This window comes from Lytechinus pictus, chromosome 13 (genome assembly GCF_037042905.1).
Source record: "Lytechinus pictus isolate F3 Inbred chromosome 13, Lp3.0, whole genome shotgun sequence".
NCBI classification, from domain to species: Eukaryota; Metazoa; Echinodermata; class Echinoidea; order Temnopleuroida; family Toxopneustidae; genus Lytechinus; species Lytechinus pictus.
In genome coordinates this window covers 15,793,949-15,816,937 of record NC_087257.1, presented here as the reverse complement: position 1 = coordinate 15,816,937, position 22,989 = coordinate 15,793,949, and the positions used below count along the sequence as shown (strand labels likewise).

General features: G+C 37.2%; 2 protein-coding genes and 1 non-coding gene across 8 annotated transcripts; 2 read left to right on the top strand and 1 right to left on the bottom strand.

Moving 5' to 3' along the window:
- Positions 1 to 42: 42 nt before the first annotated feature.
- Positions 43 to 114, top strand: TRNAD-GUC (transfer RNA aspartic acid (anticodon GUC)). The gene has a single exon. It is a non-coding gene; the product is annotated as a tRNA-Asp (tRNA).
- A 3,303-nt stretch (positions 115 to 3,417) lies between these two features.
- On the bottom strand, positions 3,418 to 11,265 carry LOC135156298 (uncharacterized). 2 transcript variants are annotated; one of them, XM_064108239.1, is made up of 3 exons: positions 11,029 to 11,265; positions 9,833 to 10,213; positions 3,418 to 9,017 (listed from the first exon to the last, which is right to left on the bottom strand). In XM_064108239.1, the coding sequence occupies exon 3, from the start codon at positions 8,804 to 8,806 to the stop codon at positions 6,191 to 6,193; it is 2,616 nt and encodes an 871-aa protein (XP_063964309.1). In that variant the 5' UTR covers positions 8,807 to 9,017; positions 9,833 to 10,213; positions 11,029 to 11,265; the 3' UTR covers positions 3,418 to 6,190. The 2 variants fall into 2 exon arrangements, with proteins under 2 accessions (XP_063964309.1, XP_063964308.1); XM_064108238.1 differs by lacking the exon at positions 11,029 to 11,265 and having other exon boundaries at positions 9,833 to 10,380.
- A 1,879-nt stretch (positions 11,266 to 13,144) lies between these two features.
- LOC129280991 (uncharacterized) lies at positions 13,145 to 22,864 on the top strand. 5 transcript variants are annotated; one of them, XM_064108235.1, is made up of 3 exons: positions 13,145 to 16,219; positions 17,036 to 17,064; positions 18,679 to 22,864. In XM_064108235.1, exon 3 carries the CDS (start codon positions 18,890 to 18,892, stop codon positions 21,503 to 21,505), a length of 2,616 nt encoding a protein of 871 aa, XP_063964305.1. In that variant the 5' UTR covers positions 13,145 to 16,219; positions 17,036 to 17,064; positions 18,679 to 18,889; the 3' UTR covers positions 21,506 to 22,864. The 5 variants fall into 5 exon arrangements, with proteins under 5 accessions (XP_063964305.1, XP_063964304.1, XP_063964306.1 ...); XM_064108234.1 differs by having other exon boundaries at positions 17,036 to 17,194; XM_064108236.1 differs by lacking the exon at positions 17,036 to 17,064.
- The last annotated feature ends 125 nt before the right edge of the window (positions 22,865 to 22,989 follow it).

The following is a 22,989-nucleotide window of genomic DNA, read 5'->3' as shown; positions in this document are numbered from 1 at the left end:
TGTCTCACTCGAAGGATCCAGGCAAAGGCATCCAAATCTGGCTCCTTGGTAGTATAGTGGTAAGTATCTCCGCCTGTCACGCGGAAGACCGGGGTTCGATTCCCCGCCAAGGAGCCAGATTTGGTGGCCTTTCCTTGAACGGTATTGGCAATTGATAATGACCATTATCTCTTTCAATACTATTCTCCCAGAATTTCAACACCTTTCTGTCGTTCAAAGACATATCCTTGTCCCTCTGAAGAATGATTGTGCCTTCAATTTTCCAGAATCTTTGAAGTTGATCTTCAAGCTCGCTATTACTATCAATAAAGCTAGCAGAAGCTTTATGTATGTTATGTAGCACCTTAGACTGAACAGGACCACTCACGGCCCATCCTAATTTGGTTCTTATGGCGTATGGGCCATCATCGGCTGCTCTAACCTCCATGGGAATCAATGCTCCGGGAACATCTTGCCCGATCAAAAGTCCAACTTCATGTTGTGTGACGATAGGGACGTTGATTCCATCTAGGTGGTGCCATCCTGTCACATCATCTACTTTAGCAATATGGGAATCATGAATGTTTATGGACTCTCTAGTATAAACACATGGTAGCTTCACAATCTCTGTATCTGGACCAGTATCTACTATTAGGCTCACGACCGATGTATCTACCATGTTGTTAGACCTTTCCAGTGTTGTCAGATTGAGACTTTGTTTCCTTTCCACTGCATGAAGCTGCCTAGCTAAGGATGCTGTACAAAAGGTGCTAGTAGAACCACTGTCCAGGAGTGCATAGGTTTCAACAGCATTACCCTCGCCACAAGCTCTCACCCTCACTGGTACAATGGGGAGTACACACCTACCGGCCCCCGTGACCGATTTCTTGATGAAGCTATTCTGTGCTGTTTGGATTTCATCAAATGGCGTTTGAGTGGAAGAAGATCTCAAATGTTTATTTGGTCGAGCTTTATTCTCTATCTCTTGATGCGGAGTACCTCTTACAGGTGATGAGCTTTCCCGAAATAAGTGGAGGAACTTTGTATGTTTTCTCTGACATCCTGGAACTGAGCATGTTCTGTTCAACTTGCAAAATCTGCTGGTGTGACCGTGTTGCAAGCAATTGAAACATAGTCTGTTCTCTTGTGCAAATTTAAATCTCTCATCAGGTGTCATGGACTTAAAGCTGTCACAACCAAACAAGGTATGGTCTTGATAACACTTGAAGCACTTCTTGGGCTTAGGAAAGCTTGAATTATCAGTGACTGCTGTAGAGTAGCTGCTCTTTGAATGTTGCTTGTTGAAGCTTGGTTTAGATGCTGATCTTGGAGAAGTCGCAGTCAGCTCACCGAAGACTGGATCGTTAACTTCTTCGGCGGCATCAGATACAAACTTCACCATGTCAGTGATATCTGGAGATCGACCTCTTTGCCTAATGTCTCTCACTACTTTCAACCATCTAGCTTTGAGATGAAATGGTAGTCTTTCTGCCAGTTTGACCAGCTCTCTGTTACTGCTGATTTCCTTTGTCAGATTCAATGCCTTAAGAGTCTCAAGACATACCTGTAATTCGTCAGCAAACTTGCGTAGTCCAGTTCTATCATTTGCATGAAGTGCTGAACCATTAGTTATCTGTTCAATCCATGCTTCTCCTATCTTAAATCTACTGCCAAAGCGTTCTCTCAGTAATTCTCTGGCGCGTTGATATCCTAGCACTGGATCCATTACCATACAACACTGTATGATGTTCTTTACATCCCCTTCACAGCACTGATACAACTTCATGAGCTTTGTCCCTCTGTCTAGTGTAGACGAGCCTATCAAATTATCAAAACATGCCATGAACTCATGATAGTGTAAAGGGTTACCGTTAAACTTCATGATTTCCACATTTGACAGGCTTATTGCTTCCAACAAACGATGCTGTATTTGCTGATACTGATACAAATCTTGGTTGTGCTGCGGGTATGGCATTGTGTCTTCCAAATTCTCGTGCGGTACATTGTTGTCACGCTCGCTGGCCTGAATCTGTGGCTGAACAGGCTGCTGCTGTTGACCAAGTTCTTCACTTGTGGGTTCTATCTTAACGTCGAGTTGACTGGGATGCTGATCAAATTGTTCATATACAGCCTCTTCTGCTGCTGTAACTTTGAGCTTAGTTTCTAACATATACTTTGCCTTCTTTTGCTGTAGTTGAAACTCTTGAAGCTCTAACTCATGCTGTTCCTTCAAGGATGCTAGCTCTGCTGCCAGGGCTGCCTTCTTGGCCTTCGTCTTTATCCTCGATGACGCTGTTGAACTCTTACCACCTTGGCTGGCCGAGTCCTCGGACTTGATACTTTCAGATGATCCACTCATGGCGACTGTTCTGTGACGGTGACGATTGTTATTGAACTTTATGTGACTTATAACTACTAGTGACTTGACAGTAGACAGTACTCAAACAAAAGACTCGGTGACGCGGAATTTCCAGTTATCATACGATGCATCAAGTATACAATCTGGGCATACCATCGAGCATACCATCGAGCATACCATCGAGCATGTTTATATTTTTATGCTACAGATTGAACATGCTCGATGGTATGCTCGATGGTATGCTCGATGGTATGCCCAGATTGTATACTTGATGCATCGTATGATAACTGGAAATTCCGCGTCACCGAGTCTTTTGTTTGAGTACTGTCTACTGTCAAGTCACTAGTAGTTATAAGTCACATAAAGTTCAATAACAATCGTCACCGTCACAGAACAGTCGCCATGAGTGGATCATCTGAAAGTATCAAGTCCGAGGACTCGGCCAGCCAAGGTGGTAAGAGTTCAACAGCGTCATCGAGGATAAAGACGAAGGCCAAGAAGGCAGCCCTGGCAGCAGAGCTAGCATCCTTGAAGGAACAGCATGAGTTAGAGCTTCAAGAGTTTCAACTACAGCAAAAGAAGGCAAAGTATATGTTAGAAACTAAGCTCAAAGTTACAGCAGCAGAAGAGGCTGTATATGAACAATTTGATCAGCATCCCAGTCAACTCGACGTTAAGATAGAACCCACAAGTGAAGAACTTGGTCAACAGCAGCAGCCTGTTCAGCCACAGATTCAGGCCAGCGAGCGTGACAACAATGTACCGCACGAGAATTTGGAAGACACAATGCCATACCCGCAGCACAACCAAGATTTGTATCAGTATCAGCAAATACAGCATCGTTTGTTGGAAGCAATAAGCCTGTCAAATGTGGAAATCATGAAGTTTAACGGTAACCCTTTACACTATCATGAGTTCATGGCATGTTTTGATAATTTGATAGGCTCGTCTACACTAGACAGAGGGACAAAGCTCATGAAGTTGTATCAGTGCTGTGAAGGGGATGTATTGACAAAAAAAACCGCATATAGCAAAGTTTATTCAAGGTCATTTGAATACATTGACATAATTTGATAGGTAAATTTGTTACAGGAAACCAGAATATTTATTTATGCAAGATTCAAACGTCACAAATAATTTGTGCAATACATAGACTATTTATTTCATCTCATGCAAGTACATAAATGTAACTGCATATACAGATGCTTATTATTGTTTGTTTATATTTTTATGCTACAGATTGAACATGCTCGATGGTATGCTCGATGGTATGCTAGATGTATGCCCAGATTGTATACTTGATGCATCGTATGATAACTGGAAATTCCGCGTCACCGAGTCTTTTGTTTGAGTACTGTCTACTGTCAAGTCACTAGTAGTTATACGTCACACAAAGTTCAATAACATTGGACTTGTACCGATTATCTTGAATTCTAACTGTAAAGTCACGACGGGCTGAACTTTAAATCTTTGTCGATCTTGGCAAGACCAATTTCCAACGCCCTCTATCGACCCAGATAAATGATGCTACAACTCAATAACGTCTCTGACGTCATGTTAAATATTTCAAAGAAAAAAATACACTTTCTAAATCTTACACTCCGACCCCTTAAATGCATAGACACAACGGAGCATTTATCAATTTTTTCTTTCACGATTAAAATTTACACTGTATCTTGCTTCCCTTTAATCATTTGAACTGACTGGTAAACAAGAATACACTGAACTCCAAATACCTTTAAATTGCATGTACCTGTATATAAATAATAACATGCACTATTTGCTTTAGTACACATAATAGGCTTTGACAACAATTGAAATCGACAACCCTTTCCAATATGGCAGTCTAGAAAATAATTTGATATAAACTTTAAATGCTTGTGACCTAGAGACATTCAGTTATGCTCAAGAAAAATAATGAATTGCTTTTTTCCCGCAATCATCTATAAAACATTGTCCCTTTAAAACATAAATTAACATCCATGTCCTATTATTTTTACAAACATTGTGTTCCCTATTACACAATATCATATAATTTTCTGGGTCTTCACAGATTAAATTCCAATTCTAGCTGAGCATACAGTATATACACAAAGTATAAATCTAACGTTATGTATCTTCAATCCTTACAACTCTTTGAATATTTCCAACTATTCTTTTCTTGCAAAAACACTTGAATTGAGTCGGTGTTTAAACTCAAAAGTGAACCTGTTTTTTGTCTCCTCTTAATCAGCAATGACAATATCAAATTCTCTGCATCAAATCTGACACCTTTGTAAGAATAGTCTTGTTTGAATAACATACTTTATCAACTGTGATCATCAAATATGCCTTTTAGATCACAAAATACACAAAAAATACATCCTGAGGATGAGATACATTTACTAGATTAACTAGTCTCTTATCAAGTTGAAATATCCCTTTTATATAGTCTTTCTTCAATGGTATCACTGGCGGGACACTAGTAGTTATACGTCACACAAATGATACCATTTCAAAACAATTGATAATTTGATAGCACAGCAAAAGCAGGAATTGCTAATCAAGGAAAAGGAATTTGCATCAGTTATCAAGAATTGTTTTGAAATGCTCAAAGGAATGTTCAAAAATTTGAAACCAATCATTCTCATTGTTTCGAGATGAATGACTGTTAGAGTGGAGGACATTTTCAAGCAGTTTATCACGACGACATTCAGCCAAGCAGCAAATCATTCTTAAAGAATGGAAAGTTTAGAAACATTCAAGACTTAAAACAAGACTATAATGAATCATGAGTTACAACATGAACAGTTTGAAATTGACGACAACATGAAGAACTTTGAATTTCAAGATGATGGACATAATAAGTTCCGAAATTCATTAAAACGTTTATTAAATTGTGGATTGAAGAAAGACTATATAAAAGGGATATTTCAACTTGATAAGAGACTAGTTAATCTAGTAAATGTATCTCATCCTCAGGATGTATTTTTTGTCTCCTCTTAATCAGCAATGACAATATCAAACTCTCTGCATCAAATCTGGCACCTTTGTAAGAATAGTCTTGTTTGAATAACATACTTTATCAACTGTGATCATCAAATATGCCTTTTAGATCACAAAATACACAAAAAATACATCCTGAGGATGAGATACATTTACTAGATTAACTAGTCTCTTATCAAGTTGAAATATCCCTTTTATATAGTCTTTCTTCAATCCACAATTTAATAAACGTTTTAATGAATTTCGGAACTTATTATGTCCATCATCTTGAAATTCAAAGTTCTTCATGTTGTCGTCAATTTCAAACTGTTCATGTTGTAACTCATGATTCATTATAGTCTTGTTTTAAGTCTTGAATGTTTCTAAACTTTCCATTCTTTAAGAATGATTTGCTGCTTGGCTGAATGTCGTCGTGATAAACTGCTTGAAAATGTCCTCCACTCTAACAGTCATTCATCTCGAAACAATGAGAATGATTGGTTTCAAATTTTTGAACATTCCTTTGAGCATTTCAAAACAATTCTTGATAACTGATGCAAATTCCTTTTCCTTGATTAGCAATTCCTGCTTTTGCTGTGCTATCAAATTATCAATTTTCAATCGACCTGGTACCACACTAATCGTCTTGTATTGTTCTATAAGAGCAAATTCAATATAAAGAAAATTTTACTCACTAATTTTAAACTTTCTGCTATTTCCAAAAATACGATTTCTGAACTGGTCCTTTTTGGATCTCACCTGCTACATTTTTACACTTTCACCACAATGAGAAATATATCTTTGTAGTGCCTTAAATTCAAATATTTTCTCTAACAAAATACATATGTATCAGATAATTTTTATGACCAAACATGTACGTGTACAGATTCAACCGTATCCCTTTTCTGAATTTCTTTGTTTTACAATGTACGGTGTGAAACTGTCAACTCCAAAATACATGTAGCCAAATAAAGGTTTACCAGGTGACACTCTGGGCAGATTGGCCAGGTCCGGCCCCTGTGGAACCTTGTCAGGTAATGCTTCTTCATTATGCTTTGCCACACAATCACTAATAACTTGTGGACTTATGATTAAATGGTGAGGTAAGTACAATGAGGTTATATCTTCTAATTGTTCTGTCTTATTAACTTTCATTATAGAGTAGTTACTTAGCATATGTTCTACGTCCACTTGGTGTTTCTTCTGAAGTGTATCATCTATCAGTAATCTCTTGGGTGACGACTGCAAACGCTGTTCTGCAGTCAAAATGTCGTCTGGTAGTTTTGGCGTTTTCTTCTCAAACGACGTTGGCGATAGGTTGTGAACTCCATCCTTTTTACCACTACTCTCCCGGAAAGCTGACGCATTACTAACATTGATGGACGAAACCTTGTCCTTCTGAAGAACTTCTGAGCTTTCATTCTTCCTGAATATCTGAAGTCTGCCATCCTCCAGTTTGATGTCGCTACCAACAAAGCTTGTAGTAGCTGTGTGTATGTCTTCTGGCATCTTGGGCTGGACAGGACCACTTACTGCCCATCCTAATTTGGTTCTTACAGCATAAGGTCCATCCTCGGATGCTCTAATTTCTATAGGTATCAATGCTCCAGGCACATCTTGTCCGATCAAAAGTCCAACTTCATGTTGTGTGACGATAGGAATGTTGATTCCTTCTAGGTGGTTCCATCCTCTTATGTCTTCCATCTTGGCGATGTGAGATTCTTTGACGTTGATTGACTCTCTTGTATATACACGTGGTAACTTCACTATCTCTGTATCTTTGCCTGTGTCTACTATGAGGCTAACAACTGATGTATCTACTGTGCTGTTAGATCTTCCAAGTGTTGATAGATTTAGACTTTGCTTCCTTTCCACTGCATTAAGTTGTCTGGATAGGGCTGCTGTACAAAACGTGCTGGTAGAACCAGTATCTAGGAGTGCGTAAGTTTCAACAGACTGGCTCTCGTTGTGTGCCCTTACCCTAACTGGAACGATGGGAAGTACACACCTACCGGCCCCTGTGACCGACTTATCAATGAAGCTATTCTGAGCTGTTTGGATTTCATCAAATGGCGTTTGAGTGGAAGATGATATCAAATGTTTATTTGGTTGAGGCTGATTCTCTATCTCTTGATGCGGAGTACCTCTTTCAGGTGACAAGCTTTCCCGAAATAAGTGGAGAAACTTTGTATGTTTTCTCTGACATCCTGGTACTGAGCATGTTCGGTTCAACTTACAAATTCTGCTGGTATGACCTTGTTGCAAGCAATTGAAACATAGTCTGTTCTCTTGTGCAAATTTAAATCTCTCATCAGGTGTCAGAGACTTAAAGCTGTCACAACCAAACAAGGTATGGTCTTGATAACACTTGAAGCACTTCTTGGGCTTAGGAAAGCTTGAATTATCAGTGACTGCTGTAGAGTAGCTGCTCTTTGAATGTTGCTTGTTGAAGCTTGGTTTAGATGCTGATCTTGGAGAAGTCGCAGTCAGCTCACCGAAGACTGGATCGTTAACTTCTTCGGCGGCATCAGATACAAACTTCACCATGTCAGTGATATCTGGAGATCGACCTCTTTGCCTAATGTCTCTCACTACTTTCAACCATCTAGCTTTGAGATGAAATGGTAGTCTTTCTGCCAGTTTGACCAGCTCTCTGTTACTGCTGATTTCCTTTGTCAGATTCAATGCCTTAAGAGTCTCAAGACATACCTGTAATTCGTCAGCAAACTTGCGTAGTCCAGTTCTATCATTTGCATGAAGTGCTGAACCATTAGTTATCTGTTCAATCCATGCTTCTCCTATCTTAAATCTACTGCCAAAGCGTTCTCTCAGTAATTCTCTGGCGCGTTGATATCCTAGCACTGGATCCATTACCATACAACACTGTATGATGTTCTTTACATCCCCTTCACAGCACTGATACAACTTCATGAGCTTTGTCCCTCTGTCTAGTGTAGACGAGCCTATCAAATTATCAAAACATGCCATGAACTCATGATAGTGTAAAGGGTTACCGTTAAACTTCATGATTTCCACATTTGACAGGCTTATTGCTTCCAACAAACGATGCTGTATTTGCTGATACTGATACAAATCTTGGTTGTGCTGCGGGTATGGCATTGTGTCTTCCAAATTCTCCTGACGTACATTGTTGCGATGCTCGCTGGCCTGAATCTGTGGCTGAATGGGCTGCTGCTGTTGACCAAGTTCTTCACTTGTGGGTTCTATCTTAATGTCGAGTTGACTGGGATGCTGATCAAATTGTTCATATACAGCCTCTTCTGCTGCTGCAACTTTGAGCTTAGTTTCTAACATAAACTGTGCCTTCTTTTGCTGTAGATGAAATTCTTGAAGCTCTAACTCATGCTGTTCCTTCAAGGATGCTAGCTCTGCTGCCAGGGCTGCCTTCTTGGCCTTCGTCTTTATCCTCGATGACGCTGTTGAACTCTTACCACCTTGGCTGGCCGAGTCCTCGGACTTGATACTTTCAGATGATCCACTCATGGCGACTGTTCTTGACGGTGACGACTGTTCTTACGGTGACGATTGTTATTGAACTTTTTGTGACGTATAACTACTAGTGACTTGACAGTAGACAGTACTCAAACAAAAGACTCGGTGACGCGGAATTTCCAGTTATCATACGATGCATGAAGTATACAATCTGGGCATACCATCTAGCATACCATCGAGCATACCATCGAGCATGTTCAATCTGTAGCATAAAAATATAAACAAACAATAATAAGCATCTGTATATGCAGTTACATTTATGTACTTGCATGAGATAAAATAAATAGTCTATGTATTGCACAAATTATTTGTGACGTTTGAATCTTGCATAAATAATATTCTGGTTTCCTGTAACATACCTATCAAATTCTGTCAATGTATTCCAAATGACCTTGAATAAACTTTGCAATATGCGGTAAATAAACAAAACCTTGACTTCGTCTCATTTGTCCTTTATATCCACTACGATACTTAAATATTACCTTGCCTCTAAACTATATACTCTGAGGCATTATTGACTAGCAATAACTTTACTCAAACCAATAACTAGGCTTTCATTTCACCTTCACTGTATGTGTTATTTGTAATTATCAGGGCTTTAAGATGCACCAAAAACTGGCTTTAATGCCTTATTTCCAAACTCATACATATACTGTATCCTTTTCAACAACTAGAACCAAATGTAGCTAACAAAGAACAACATTTGTTTATTTGACATTCCATTTCGTTTACAACTCTGAACATGAATAGCCTACTATGCACTGTGTGCGAGATTACCACACAGTACCGTACCGATATGCTATTACGCAACACTCTTCATGTGCATGTCCAATTACCTATCAATGTACAATGTCAATATACGTTTATCACACGTGTATTCTATACGTAAACTCCAAACACTTTCACCAAAGTTATGAGCTAAATTAACAACAAATTAATTATCGTCTCGAGTTAATTTTGGTTCCATATATTCAGTTAAACATTACATTACGGAAATATAAAGGTCCTTTTACTTACAACATTGGACTTGTACCGATTATCTTGAATTCTACTGTAAAGTCACGACGGGCTGAACTTTAAATCTTTGTCGATCTTGGCAAGGCAAATTTCCAACGCCCTCTATCGACCCAGATAAATGATGCTACAACTCAATTAACGTCTCTGACGTCATGTTAAATATTTCAAAGAAAAAATACACTTTCTAAATCTTACACTAAACAAATTTTTAAAAAATGTTTTTTTTTTTGTGACGTATAACTACTAGTGACTTGACAGTAGACAGTACTCAAACAAAAGACTCGGTGACGCGGAATTTCCAGTTATCATACGATGCATGAAGTATACAATCTGGGCATACCATCTAGCATACCATCGAGCATACCATCGAGCATGTTCAATCTGTAGCATAAAAATATAAACAAACAATAATAAGCATCTGTATATGCAGTTACATTTATGTACTTGCATGAGATAAAATAAATAGTCTATGTATTGCACAAATTATTTGTGACGTTTGAATCTTGCATAAATAATATTCTGGTTTCCTGTAACATACCTATCAAATTCTGTCAATGTATTCCAAATGACCTTGAATAAACTTTGCAATATGCGGTAAATAAACAAAACCTTGACTTCGTCTCATTTGTCCTTTATATCCACTACGATACTTAAATATTACCTTGCCTCTAAACTATATACTCTGAGGCATTATTGACTAGCAATAACTTTACTCAAACCAATAACTAGGCTTTCATTTCACCTTCACTGTATGTGTTATTTGTAATTATCAGGGCTTTAAGATGCACCAAAAACTGGCTTTAATGCCTTATTTCCAAACTCATACATATACTGTATCCTTTTCAACAACTAGAACCAAATGTAGCTAACAAAGAACAACATTTGTTTATTTGACATTCCATTTCGTTTACAACTCTGAACATGAATAGCCTACTATGCACTGTGTGCGAGATTACCACACAGTACCGTACCGATATGCTATTACGCAACACTCTTCATGTGCATGTCCAATTACCTATCAATGTACAATGTCAATATACGTTTATCACACGTGTATTCTATACGTAAACTCCAAACACTTTCACCAAAGTTATGAGCTAAATTAACAACAAATTAATTATCGTCTCGAGTTAATTTTGGTTCCATATATTCAGTTAAACATTACATTACGGAAATATAAAGGTCCTTTTACTTACAACATTGGACTTGTACCGATTATCTTGAATTCTACTGTAAAGTCACGACGGGCTGAACTTTAAATCTTTGTCAATCTTGGCAAGGCAAATTTCCAACGCCCTCTATCGACCCAGATAAATGATGCTACAACTCAATTAACGTCTCTGACGTCATGTTAAATATTTCAAAGAAAAAATACACTTTCTAAATCTTACACTCCGGCCCCTTAAATGCATAGACACAGCGGAGCATTTATCAATTTTTTCTTTCACGATTAAAATTTACACTGTATCTTGCTTCCCTTTAATCATTTGAACTGACTGGTAAGTAAGAATACACTAAACTCCAAATACCTTTAAATTGCATGTACCTGTATATAAATAATAACATGCACTATTTGCTTTAGTACACATAATTGGCTTTGACAACAATTGAAATCGACAACCCTTTCCAATATGGCAGTCTAGAAAATAATTTGATATAAACTTTAAATGCTTGTGACCTAGAGACATTCAGTTATGCTCAAGAAAATAATGAATTGCCTTTTTCCTGCAATCATCTATAAAACATTGTCCCTTTAAAACATAAATTAACATCTATGTCCTATTATTTTTTACAAACATTGTGTTCCCTATTACACAATATCATATCATTTTCTGGGTCTTCACAGATTAAATTCAAATTCTAGCTGAGCATACAGTATATACACAAAGTATAAATCTAACGTTATGTATCTTCAATCCTTACAACTCTTTGAATATTTCCAACTATTCTTTTCTTGCAAAAACACTTGAATTGAGTCGGTGTTTAAACTCAAAAGTGAACCTGTTTTTTGTCTCCTCTTAATCAGCAATGACAATATCAAACTCTCTGCATCAAATCTGGCACCTTTGTAAGAATAGTCTTGTTTGAATAACATACTTTATCAACTGTGATCATCAAATATGCCTTTTAGATCACAAAATACACAAAAAATACATCCTGAGGATGAGATACATTTACTAGATTAACTAGTCTCTTATCAAGTTGAAATATCCCTTTTATATAGTCTTTCTTCAATCCACAATTTAATAAACGTTTTAATGAATTTCGGAACTTATTATGTCCATCATCTTGAAATTCAAAGTTCTTCATGTTGTCGTCAATTTCAAACTGTTCATGTTGTAACTCATGATTCATTATAGTCTTGTTTCAAGTCTTGAATGTTTCTAAACTTTCCATTCTTTAAGAATGATTTGCTGCTTGGCTGAATGTCGTCGTGATAAACTGCTTGAAAATGTCCTCCACTCTAACAGTCATTCATCTCGAAACAATGAGAATGATTGGTTTCAAAATTTTGAACATTCCTTTGAGCATTTCAAAAACAATTCTTGATAACTGATGCAAATTCCTTTTCCTTGATTAGCAGTTCCTGCTTTTGCTGTGCTATCAAATTATCAATTTCAATTGACCTGGTACCACACTAATCTTCTTGTATTGTTCTATAAGAGCAAGTTCAATATAAAGAAAATTTTAAACAGATTTGACAAATAAATCTCAGATATGAATTTACTCCTTATCCTTTTATCAAATCCATATTCCGCACAAATTGCTTGTTAAATGCACTTAGACCAGGGAAATGGGAGTTTAGACACTGCGATTTTAACTCTCTCGCTTAAACATTTAATCCGGTTGCCTCCAAAAGGCATAATTTTTGAACAGGTCGTTCTAGGGTCCCACTGCTGTGCTTTACCTTTACAGATCTGACGAGCTTGTCCTTACCAGGGAAGGTCTCTGTCACCCTTCCCATTAGCCACTTGTTCCTAGGTTGATCATCCATTATCAATACAATATCACCTTCAACCAGATTTCTTGTTGGTTTTTGCCACTTTTGACGTTGCTGTAGGGTAGGCAAATACTCCTTTACCCACCGCCGCCAGAAAACATCTGCTAAGTATTGGATTTGTTTCCAGCGCCGACGTCCATACAAGTCCTGCTTCTGAAATACATCAGGCGGAAGGGGATTATTTGACCTCAGGAGCAACAAATGGTTGGGTGTAAGGGGCTCAGCATCTCGGGCATCGTCGGAGACAGTGGTTACTGGACGTCCATTTACAATTGACTCTACCAGACACATAAGAGTCAATAAATGTTTCAATTGCTTGCAACAAGGTCATACCAGCAGAATTTGTAAGTTGAACCGAACATGCTCAGTACCAGGATGTCAGAGAAAACATACAAAGTTTCTCCACTTATTTCGGGAAAGCTTGTCACCTGAAAGAGGTACTCCGCATCAAGAGATAGAGAATCAGCCTCAACCAAATAAACATTTGATATCATCTTCCACTCAAACGCCATTTGATGAAATCCAAACAGCTCAGAATAGCTTCATTGATAAGTCGGTCACAGGGGCCGGTAGGTGTGTACTTCCCATCGTTCCAGTTAGGGTAAGGGCACACAACGAGAGCCAGTCTGTTGAAACTTACGCACTCCTAGATACTGGTTCTACCAGCACGTTTTGTACAGCAGCCCTATCCAGACAACTTAATGCAGTGGAAAGGAAGCAAAGTCTAAATCTATCAACACTTGGAAGATCTAACAGCACAGTAGATACATCAGTTGTTAGCCTCATAGTAGACACAGGCAAAGATACAGAGATAGTGAAGTTACCACGTGTATATACAAGAGAGTCAATCAACGTCAAAGAATCTCACATCGCCAAGATGGAAGACATCAGAGGATGGAACCACCTAGAAGGAATCAACATTCCTATCGTCACACAACATGAAGTTGGACTTTTGATCGGACAAGATGTGCCTGGAGCATTGATACCTATAGAAATTAGAGCATCCGAGGATGGACCTTATGCTGTAAGAACCAAATTAGGATGGGCAGTAAGTGGTCCTGTCCAGCCCAAGATGCCAGAAGACATACACACAGCTACTACAAGCTTTGTTGGTAGCGACATCAAACTGGAGGATGGCAGACTTCAGATATTCAGGAAGAATGAAAGCTCAGAAGTTCTTCAGAAGGACAAGGTTTCGTCCATCAATGTTAGTAATGCGTCAGCTTTCCGGGAGAGTAGTGGTAAAAAGGATGGAGTTCACAACCTATCGCCAACGTCGTTTGAGAAGAAAACGCCAAAACTACCAGACGACATTTTGACTGCAGAACAGCGTTTGCAGTCGTCACCCAAGAGATTACTGATAGATGATACACTTCAGAAGAAACACCAAGTGGACGTAGAACATATGCTAAGTAACTACTCTATAATGAAAGTTAATAAGACAGAACAATTAGAAGATATAACCTCATTGTACTTACCTCACCATTTAATCATAAGTCCACAAGTTATTAGTGATTGTGTGGCAAAGCATAATGAAGAAGCATTACCTGACAAGGTTCCACAGGGGCCGGACCTGGCCAATCTGCCCAGAGTGTCACCTGGTAAACCTTTATTTGGCTACATGTATTTTGGAGTTGACAGTTTCACACCGTACATTGTAAAACAAAGAAATTCAGAAAAGGGATACGGTTGAATCTGTACACGTACATGTTTGGTCATAAAAATTATCTGATACATATGTATTTTGTTAGAGAAAATATTTGAATTTAAGGCACTACAAAGATATATTTCTCATTGTGGTGAAAGTGTAAAAATGTAGCAGGTGAGATCCAAAAAGGACCAGTTCAGAAATCGTATTTTTGGAAATAGCAGAAAGTTTAAAATTAGTGAGTAAAATTTTCTTTATATTGAATTTGCTCTTATAGAACAATACAAGACGATTAGTGTGGTACCAGGTCGATTGAAAATTGATAATTTGATAGCACAGCAAAAGCAGGAATTGCTAATCAAGGAAAAGGAATTTGCATCAGTTATCAAGAATTGTTTTGAAATGCTCAAAGGAATGTTCAAAAATTTGAAACCAATCATTCTCATTGTTTCGAGATGAATGACTGTTAGAGTGGAGGACATTTTCAAGCAGTTTATCACGACGACATTCAGCCAAGCAGCAAATCATTCTTAAAGAATGGAAAGTTTAGAAACATTCAAGACTTAAAACAAGACTATAATGAATCATGAGTTACAACATGAACAGTTTGAAATTGACGACAACATGAAGAACTTTGAATTTCAAGATGATGGACATAATAAGTTCCGAAATTCATTAAAACGTTTATTAAATTGTGGATTGAAGAAAGACTATATAAAAGGGATATTTCAACTTGATAAGAGACTAGTTAATCTAGTAAATGTATCTCATCCTCAGGATGTATTTTTTGTGTATTTTGTGATCTAAAAGGCATATTTGATGATCACAGTTGATAAAGTATGTTATTCAAACAAGACTATTCTTACAAAGGTGCCAGATTTGATGCAGAGAGTTTGATATTGTCATTGCTGATTAAGAGGAGACAAAAAACAGGTTCACTTTTGAGTTTAAACACCGACTCAATTCAAGTGTTTTTGCAAGAAAAGAATAGTTGGAAATATTCAAAGAGTTGTAAGGATTGAAGATACATAACGTTAGATTTATACTTTGTGTATATACTGTATGCTCAGCTAGAATTTGAATTTAATCTGTGAAGACCCAGAAAATGATATGATATTGTGTAATAGGGAACACAATGTTTGTAAAAAATAATAGGACATAGATGTTAATTTATGTTTTAAAGGGACAATGTTTTATAGATGATTGCAGGAAAAAGGCAATTCATTATTTTCTTGAGCATAACTGAATGTCTCTAGGTCACAAGCATTTAAAGTTTATATCAAATTATTTTCTAGACTGCCATATTGGAAAGGGTTGTCGATTTCAATTGTTGTCAAAGCCAATTATGTGTACTAAAGCAAATAGTGCATGTTATTATTTATATACAGGTACATGCAATTTAAAGGTATTTGGAGTTTAGTGTATTCTTACTTACCAGTCAGTTCAAATGATTAAAGGGAAGCAAGATACAGTGTAAATTTTAATCGTGAAAGAAAAAATTGATAAATGCTCCGTTGTGTCTATGCATTTAAGGGGCCGGAGTGTAAGATTTAGAAAGTGTATTTTTTCTTTGAAATATTTAACATGACGTCAGAGACGTTAATTGAGTTGTAGCATCATTTATCTGGGTCGATAGAGGGCGTTGGAAATTTGCCTTGCCAAGATCGACAAAGATTTAAAGTTCAGCCCGTCGTGACTTTACAGTAGAATTCAAGATAATCGGTACAAGTCCAATGTTGTAAGTAAAAGGACCTTTATATTTCCGTAATGTAATGTTTAACTGAATATATGGAACCAAAATTAACTCGAGACGATAATTAATTTGTTGTTAATTTAGCTCATAACTTTGGTGAAAGTGTTTGGAGTTTACGTATAGAATACACGTGTGATAAACGTATATTGACATTGTACATTGATAGGTAATTGGACATGCACATGAAGAGTGTTGCGTAATAGCATATCGGTACGGTACTGTGTGGTAATCTCGCACACAGTGCATAGTAGGCTATTCATGTTCAGAGTTGTAAACGAAATGGAATGTCAAATAAACAAATGTTGTTCTTTGTTAGCTACATTTGGTTCTAGTTGTTGAAAAGGATACAGTATATGTATGAGTTTGGAAATAAGGCATTAAAGCCAGTTTTTGGTGCATCTTAAAGCCCTGATAATTACAAATAACACATACAGTGAAGGTGAAATGAAAGCCTAGTTATTGGTTTGAGTAAAGTTATTGCTAGTCAATAATGCCTCAGAGTATATAGTTTAGAGGCAAGGTAATATTTAAGTATCGTAGTGGATATAAAGGACAAATGAGACGAAGTCAAGGTTTTGTTTATTTTACCGCATATTGCAAAGTTTATTCAAGGTCATTTGGAATACATTGACAGAATTTGATAGGTATGTTACAGGAAACCAGAATATTATTTATGCAAGATTCAAACGTCACAAATAATTTGTGCAATACATAGACTATTTATTTTATCTCATGCAAGTACATAAATGTAACTGCATATACAGATGCTTATTATTGTTTGTTTATATTTTTATGCTACAGATTGAACATGCTCGATGGTATGCTCGATGGTATGCTAGATGGTATGCCCAGATTGTATACTTCATGCATCGTATGATAACTGGAAATTCCGCGTCACCGAGTCTTTTGTTTGAGTACTGTCTACTGTCAAGTCACTAGTAGTTATACGTCACAAAAAAGGCAAGATCTTGATAACCTTGATCTTACACTCCGGCCCCTTAAATGCATAGACACAACGGAGCATTTATCAATTTTTTCTTTTAATCGTGAAAGAAAAAATTGATAAATGCTCCGTTGTGTCTATGCATTTAAGGGGCCGGAGTGTAAGATTTAGAAAGTGTATTTTTTCTTTATATTGAATTTGCTCTTATAGAACAATACAAGACGATTAGTGTGCTCAGCTAGAATTTGAATTTAATCTGTGAAGACCCAGAAAATGATATGATATTGTGTAATAGGGAACACAATGTTTGTAAAAAATAATAGGACATAGATGTTAATTTATGTTTTAAAGGGACAATGTTTTATAGATGATTGCAGGAAAAAGGCAATTCATTATTTTCTTGAGCATAACTGAATGTCTCTAGGTCACAAGCATTTAAAGTTTATATCAAATTATTTTCTGGGTCTTCACAGATTAAATTCAAATTCTAGCTGAGCATACAGTATATACACAAAGTAAGCTTTTTGTGACGTATAACTACTAGTGACTTGACAGTAGACAGTACTCAAACAAAAGACTCGGTGACGCGGAATTTCCAGTTATCATACGATGCATGAAGTGACGTATAACTACTCGTGACTTTACAGTAGAATTCAAGATAATCGGTACAAGTCCAATGTTGTAAGTAAAAGGACCTTTATATTTCCGTAATGTAATGTTTAACTGAATATATGGAACCAAAATTAACTCGAGACGATAATTAATTTGTTGTTAATTTAGCTCATAACTTTGGTGAAAGTGTTTGGAGTTTACGTATAGAATACACGTGTGATAAACGTATATTGACATTGTACATTGATAGGTAATTGGACATGCACATGAAGAGTGTTGCGTAATAGCATATCGGTACGGTACTGTGTGGTAATCTCGCACACAGTGCATAGTAGGCTATTCATGTTCAGAGTTGTAAACGAAATGGAATGTCAAATAAACAAATGTTGTTCTTTGTTAGCTACATTTGGTTCTAGTTGTTGAAAAGGATACAGTATATGTATGAGTTTGGAAATAAGGCATTAAAGCCAGTTTTTGGTGCATCTTAAAGCCCTGATAATTACAAATAACACATACCGTGAAGGTGAAATGAAAGCCTAGTTATTGGTTTGAGTAAAGTTATTGCTAGTCAATAATGCCTCAGAGTATATAGTTTAGAGGCAAGGTAATATTTAAGTATCGTAGTGGATATAAAGGACAAATGAGACGAAGTCAAGGTTTTGTTTATTTACCGCATATTGCAAAGTTTATTCAAGGTCATTTGGAATACATTGACAGAATTTGATAGGTAAATTTGTTACAGGAAACCAGAATATTTATTTATGCAAGATTCAAACGTCACAAATAATTTGTGCAATACATAGACTATTTATTTCATCTCATGCAAGTACATAAATGTAACTGCATATACAGATGCTTATTATTGTTTGTTTATATTTTTATGCTACAGATTGAACATGCTCGATGGTATGCTCGATGGTATGCTAGATGGTATGCCCAGATTGTATACTTCATGCATCGTATGATAACTGGAAATTCCGCGTCACCGAGTCTTTTGTTTGAGTACTGTCTACTGTCAAGTCACTAGTAGTTATACGTCACAAAAAGTTCAATAACAATCGTCACCGTAAGAACAGTCGTCACCGTCAAGAACAGTCGCCATGAGTGGATCATCTGAAAGTATCAAGTCCGAGGACTCGGCCAGCCAAGGTGGTAAGAGTTCAACAGCGTCATCGAGGATAAAGACGAAGGCCAAGAAGGCAGCCCTGGCAGCAGAGCTAGCATCCTTGAAGGAACAGCATGAGTTAGAGCTTCAAGAATTTCATCTACAGCAAAAGAAGGCACAGTTTATGTTAGAAACTAAGCTCAAAGTTGCAGCAGCAGAAGAGGCTGTATATGAACAATTTGATCAGCATCCCAGTCAACTCGACATTAAGATAGAACCCACAAGTGAAGAACTTGGTCAACAGCAGCAGCCCATTCAGCCACAGATTCAGGCCAGCGAGCATCGCAACAATGTACGTCAGGAGAATTTGGAAGACACAATGCCATACCCGCAGCACAACCAAGATTTGTATCAGTATCAGCAAATACAGGATCGTTTGTTGGAAGCAATAAGCCTGTCAAATGTGGAAATCATGAAGTTTAACGGTAACCCTTTACACTATCATGAGTTCATGGCATGTTTTGATAATTTGATAGGCTCGTCTACACTAGACAGAGGGACAAAGCTCATGAAGTTGTATCAGTGCTGTGAAGGGGATGTAAAGAACATCATACAGTGTTGTATGGTAATGGATCCAGTGCTAGGATATCAACGCGCCAGAGAATTACTGAGAGAACGCTTTGGCAGTAGATTTAAGATAGGAGAAGCATGGATTGAACAGATAACTAATGGTTCAGCACTTCATGCAAATGATAGAACTGGACTACGCAAGTTTGCTGACGAATTACAGGTATGTCTTGAGACTCTTAAGGCATTGAATCTGACAAAGGAAATCAGCAGTAACAGAGAGCTGGTCAAACTGGCAGAAAGACTACCATTTCATCTCAAAGCTAGATGGTTGAAAGTAGTGAGAGACATTAGGCAAAGAGGTCGATCTCCAGATATCACTGACATGGTGAAGTTTGTATCTGATGCCGCCGAAGAAGTTAACGATCCAGTCTTCGGTGAGCTGACTGCGACTTCTCCAAGATCAGCATCTAAACCAAGCTTCAACAAGCAACATTCAAAGAGCAGCTACTCTACAGCAGTCACTGATAATTCAAGCTTTCCTAAGCCCAAGAAGTGCTTCAAGTGTTATCAAGACCATACCTTGTTTGGTTGTGACAGCTTTAAGTCTCTGACACCTGATGAGAGATTTAAATTTGCACAAGAGAACAGACTATGTTTCAATTGCTTGCAACAAGGTCATACCAGCAGAATTTGTAAGTTGAACCGAACATGCTCAGTACCAGGATGTCAGAGAAAACATACAAAGTTTCTCCACTTATTTCGGGAAAGCTTGTCACCTGAAAGAGGTACTCCGCATCAAGAGATAGAGAATCAGCCTCAACCAAATAAACATTTGATATCATCTTCCACTCAAACGCCATTTGATGAAATCCAAACAGCTCAGAATAGCTTCATTGATAAGTCGGTCACAGGGGCCGGTAGGTGTGTACTTCCCATCGTTCCAGTTAGGGTAAGGGCACACAACGAGAGCCAGTCTGTTGAAACTTACGCACTCCTAGATACTGGTTCTACCAGCACGTTTTGTACAGCAGCCCTATCCAGACAACTTAATGCAGTGGAAAGGAAGCAAAGTCTAAATCTATCAACACTTGGAAGATCTAACAGCACAGTAGATACATCAGTTGTTAGCCTCATAGTAGACACAGGCAAAGATACAGAGATAGTGAAGTTACCACGTGTATATACAAGAGAGTCAATCAACGTCAAAGAATCTCACATCGCCAAGATGGAAGACATCAGAGGATGGAACCACCTAGAAGGAATCAACATTCCTATCGTCACACAACATGAAGTTGGACTTTTGATCGGACAAGATGTGCCTGGAGCATTGATACCTATAGAAATTAGAGCATCCGAGGATGGACCTTATGCTGTAAGAACCAAATTAGGATGGGCAGTAAGTGGTCCTGTCCAGCCCAAGATGCCAGAAGACATACACACAGCTACTACAAGCTTTGTTGGTAGCGACATCAAACTGGAGGATGGCAGACTTCAGATATTCAGGAAGAATGAAAGCTCAGAAGTTCTTCAGAAGGACAAGGTTTCGTCCATCAATGTTAGTAATGCGTCAGCTTTCCGGGAGAGTAGTGGTAAAAAGGATGGAGTTCACAACCTATCGCCAACGTCGTTTGAGAAGAAAACGCCAAAACTACCAGACGACATTTTGACTGCAGAACAGCGTTTGCAGTCGTCACCCAAGAGATTACTGATAGATGATACACTTCAGAAGAAACACCAAGTGGACGTAGAACATATGCTAAGTAACTACTCTATAATGAAAGTTAATAAGACAGAACAATTAGAAGATATAACCTCATTGTACTTACCTCACCATTTAATCATAAGTCCACAAGTTATTAGTGATTGTGTGGCAAAGCATAATGAAGAAGCATTACCTGACAAGGTTCCACAGGGGCCGGACCTGGCCAATCTGCCCAGAGTGTCACCTGGTAAACCTTTATTTGGCTACATGTATTTTGGAGTTGACAGTTTCACACCGTACATTGTAAAACAAAGAAATTCAGAAAAGGGATACGGTTGAATCTGTACACGTACATGTTTGGTCATAAAAATTATCTGATACATATGTATTTTGTTAGAGAAAATATTTGAATTTAAGGCACTACAAAGATATATTTCTCATTGTGGTGAAAGTGTAAAAATGTAGCAGGTGAGATCCAAAAAGGACCAGTTCAGAAATCGTATTTTTGGAAATAGCAGAAAGTTTAAAATTAGTGAGTAAAATTTTCTTTATATTGAATTTGCTCTTATAGAACAATACAAGACGATTAGTGTGGTACCAGGTCGATTGAAAATTGATAATTTGATAGCACAGCAAAAGCAGGAATTGCTAATCAAGGAAAAGGAATTTGCATCAGTTATCAAGAATTGTTTTGAAATGCTCAAAGGAATGTTCAAAAATTTGAAACCAATCATTCTCATTGTTTCGAGATGAATGACTGTTAGAGTGGAGGACATTTTCAAGCAGTTTATCACGACGACATTCAGCCAAGCAGCAAATCATTCTTAAAGAATGGAAAGTTTAGAAACATTCAAGACTTAAAACAAGACTATAATGAATCATGAGTTACAACATGAACAGTTTGAAATTGACGACAACATGAAGAACTTTGAATTTCAAGATGATGGACATAATAAGTTCCGAAATTCATTAAAACGTTTATTAAATTGTGGATTGAAGAAAGACTATATAAAAGGGATATTTCAACTTGATAAGAGACTAGTTAATCTAGTAAATGTATCTCATCCTCAGGATGTATTTTTTGTGTATTTTGTGATCTAAAAGGCATATTTGATGATCACAGTTGATAAAGTATGTTATTCAAACAAGACTATTCTTACAAAGGTGCCAGATTTGATGCAGAGAGTTTGATATTGTCATTGCTGATTAAGAGGAGACAAAAAACAGGTTCACTTTTGAGTTTAAACACCGACTCAATTCAAGTGTTTTTGCAAGAAAAGAATAGTTGGAAATATTCAAAGAGTTGTAAGGATTGAAGATACATAACGTTAGATTTATACTTTGTGTATATACTGTATGCTCAGCTAGAATTTGAATTTAATCTGTGAAGACCCAGAAAATGATATGATATTGTGTAATAGGGAACACAATGTTTGTAAAAAATAATAGGACATAGATGTTAATTTATGTTTTAAAGGGACAATGTTTTATAGATGATTGCAGGAAAAAGGCAATTCATTATTTTCTTGAGCATAACTGAATGTCTCTAGGTCACAAGCATTTAAAGTTTATATCAAATTATTTTCTAGACTGCCATATTGGAAAGGGTTGTCGATTTCAATTGTTGTCAAAGCCAATTATGTGTACTAAAGCAAATAGTGCATGTTATTATTTATATACAGGTACATGCAATTTAAAGGTATTTGGAGTTTAGTGTATTCTTACTTACCAGTCAGTTCAAATGATTAAAGGGAAGCAAGATACAGTGTAAATTTTAATCGTGAAAGAAAAAATTGATAAATGCTCCGTTGTGTCTATGCATT

Bases quoted from the DNA above. Each gene is read 5' to 3' on its own strand.
- LOC135156298 (XM_064108239.1), bottom strand. From the start codon at position 8,806: ATGAGTGGATCATCTGAAAGTATCAAGTCCGAGGACTCGGCCAGCCAA.
- LOC129280991 (XM_064108236.1), top strand. From the start codon at position 18,890: ATGAGTGGATCATCTGAAAGTATCAAGTCCGAGGACTCGGCCAGCCAA.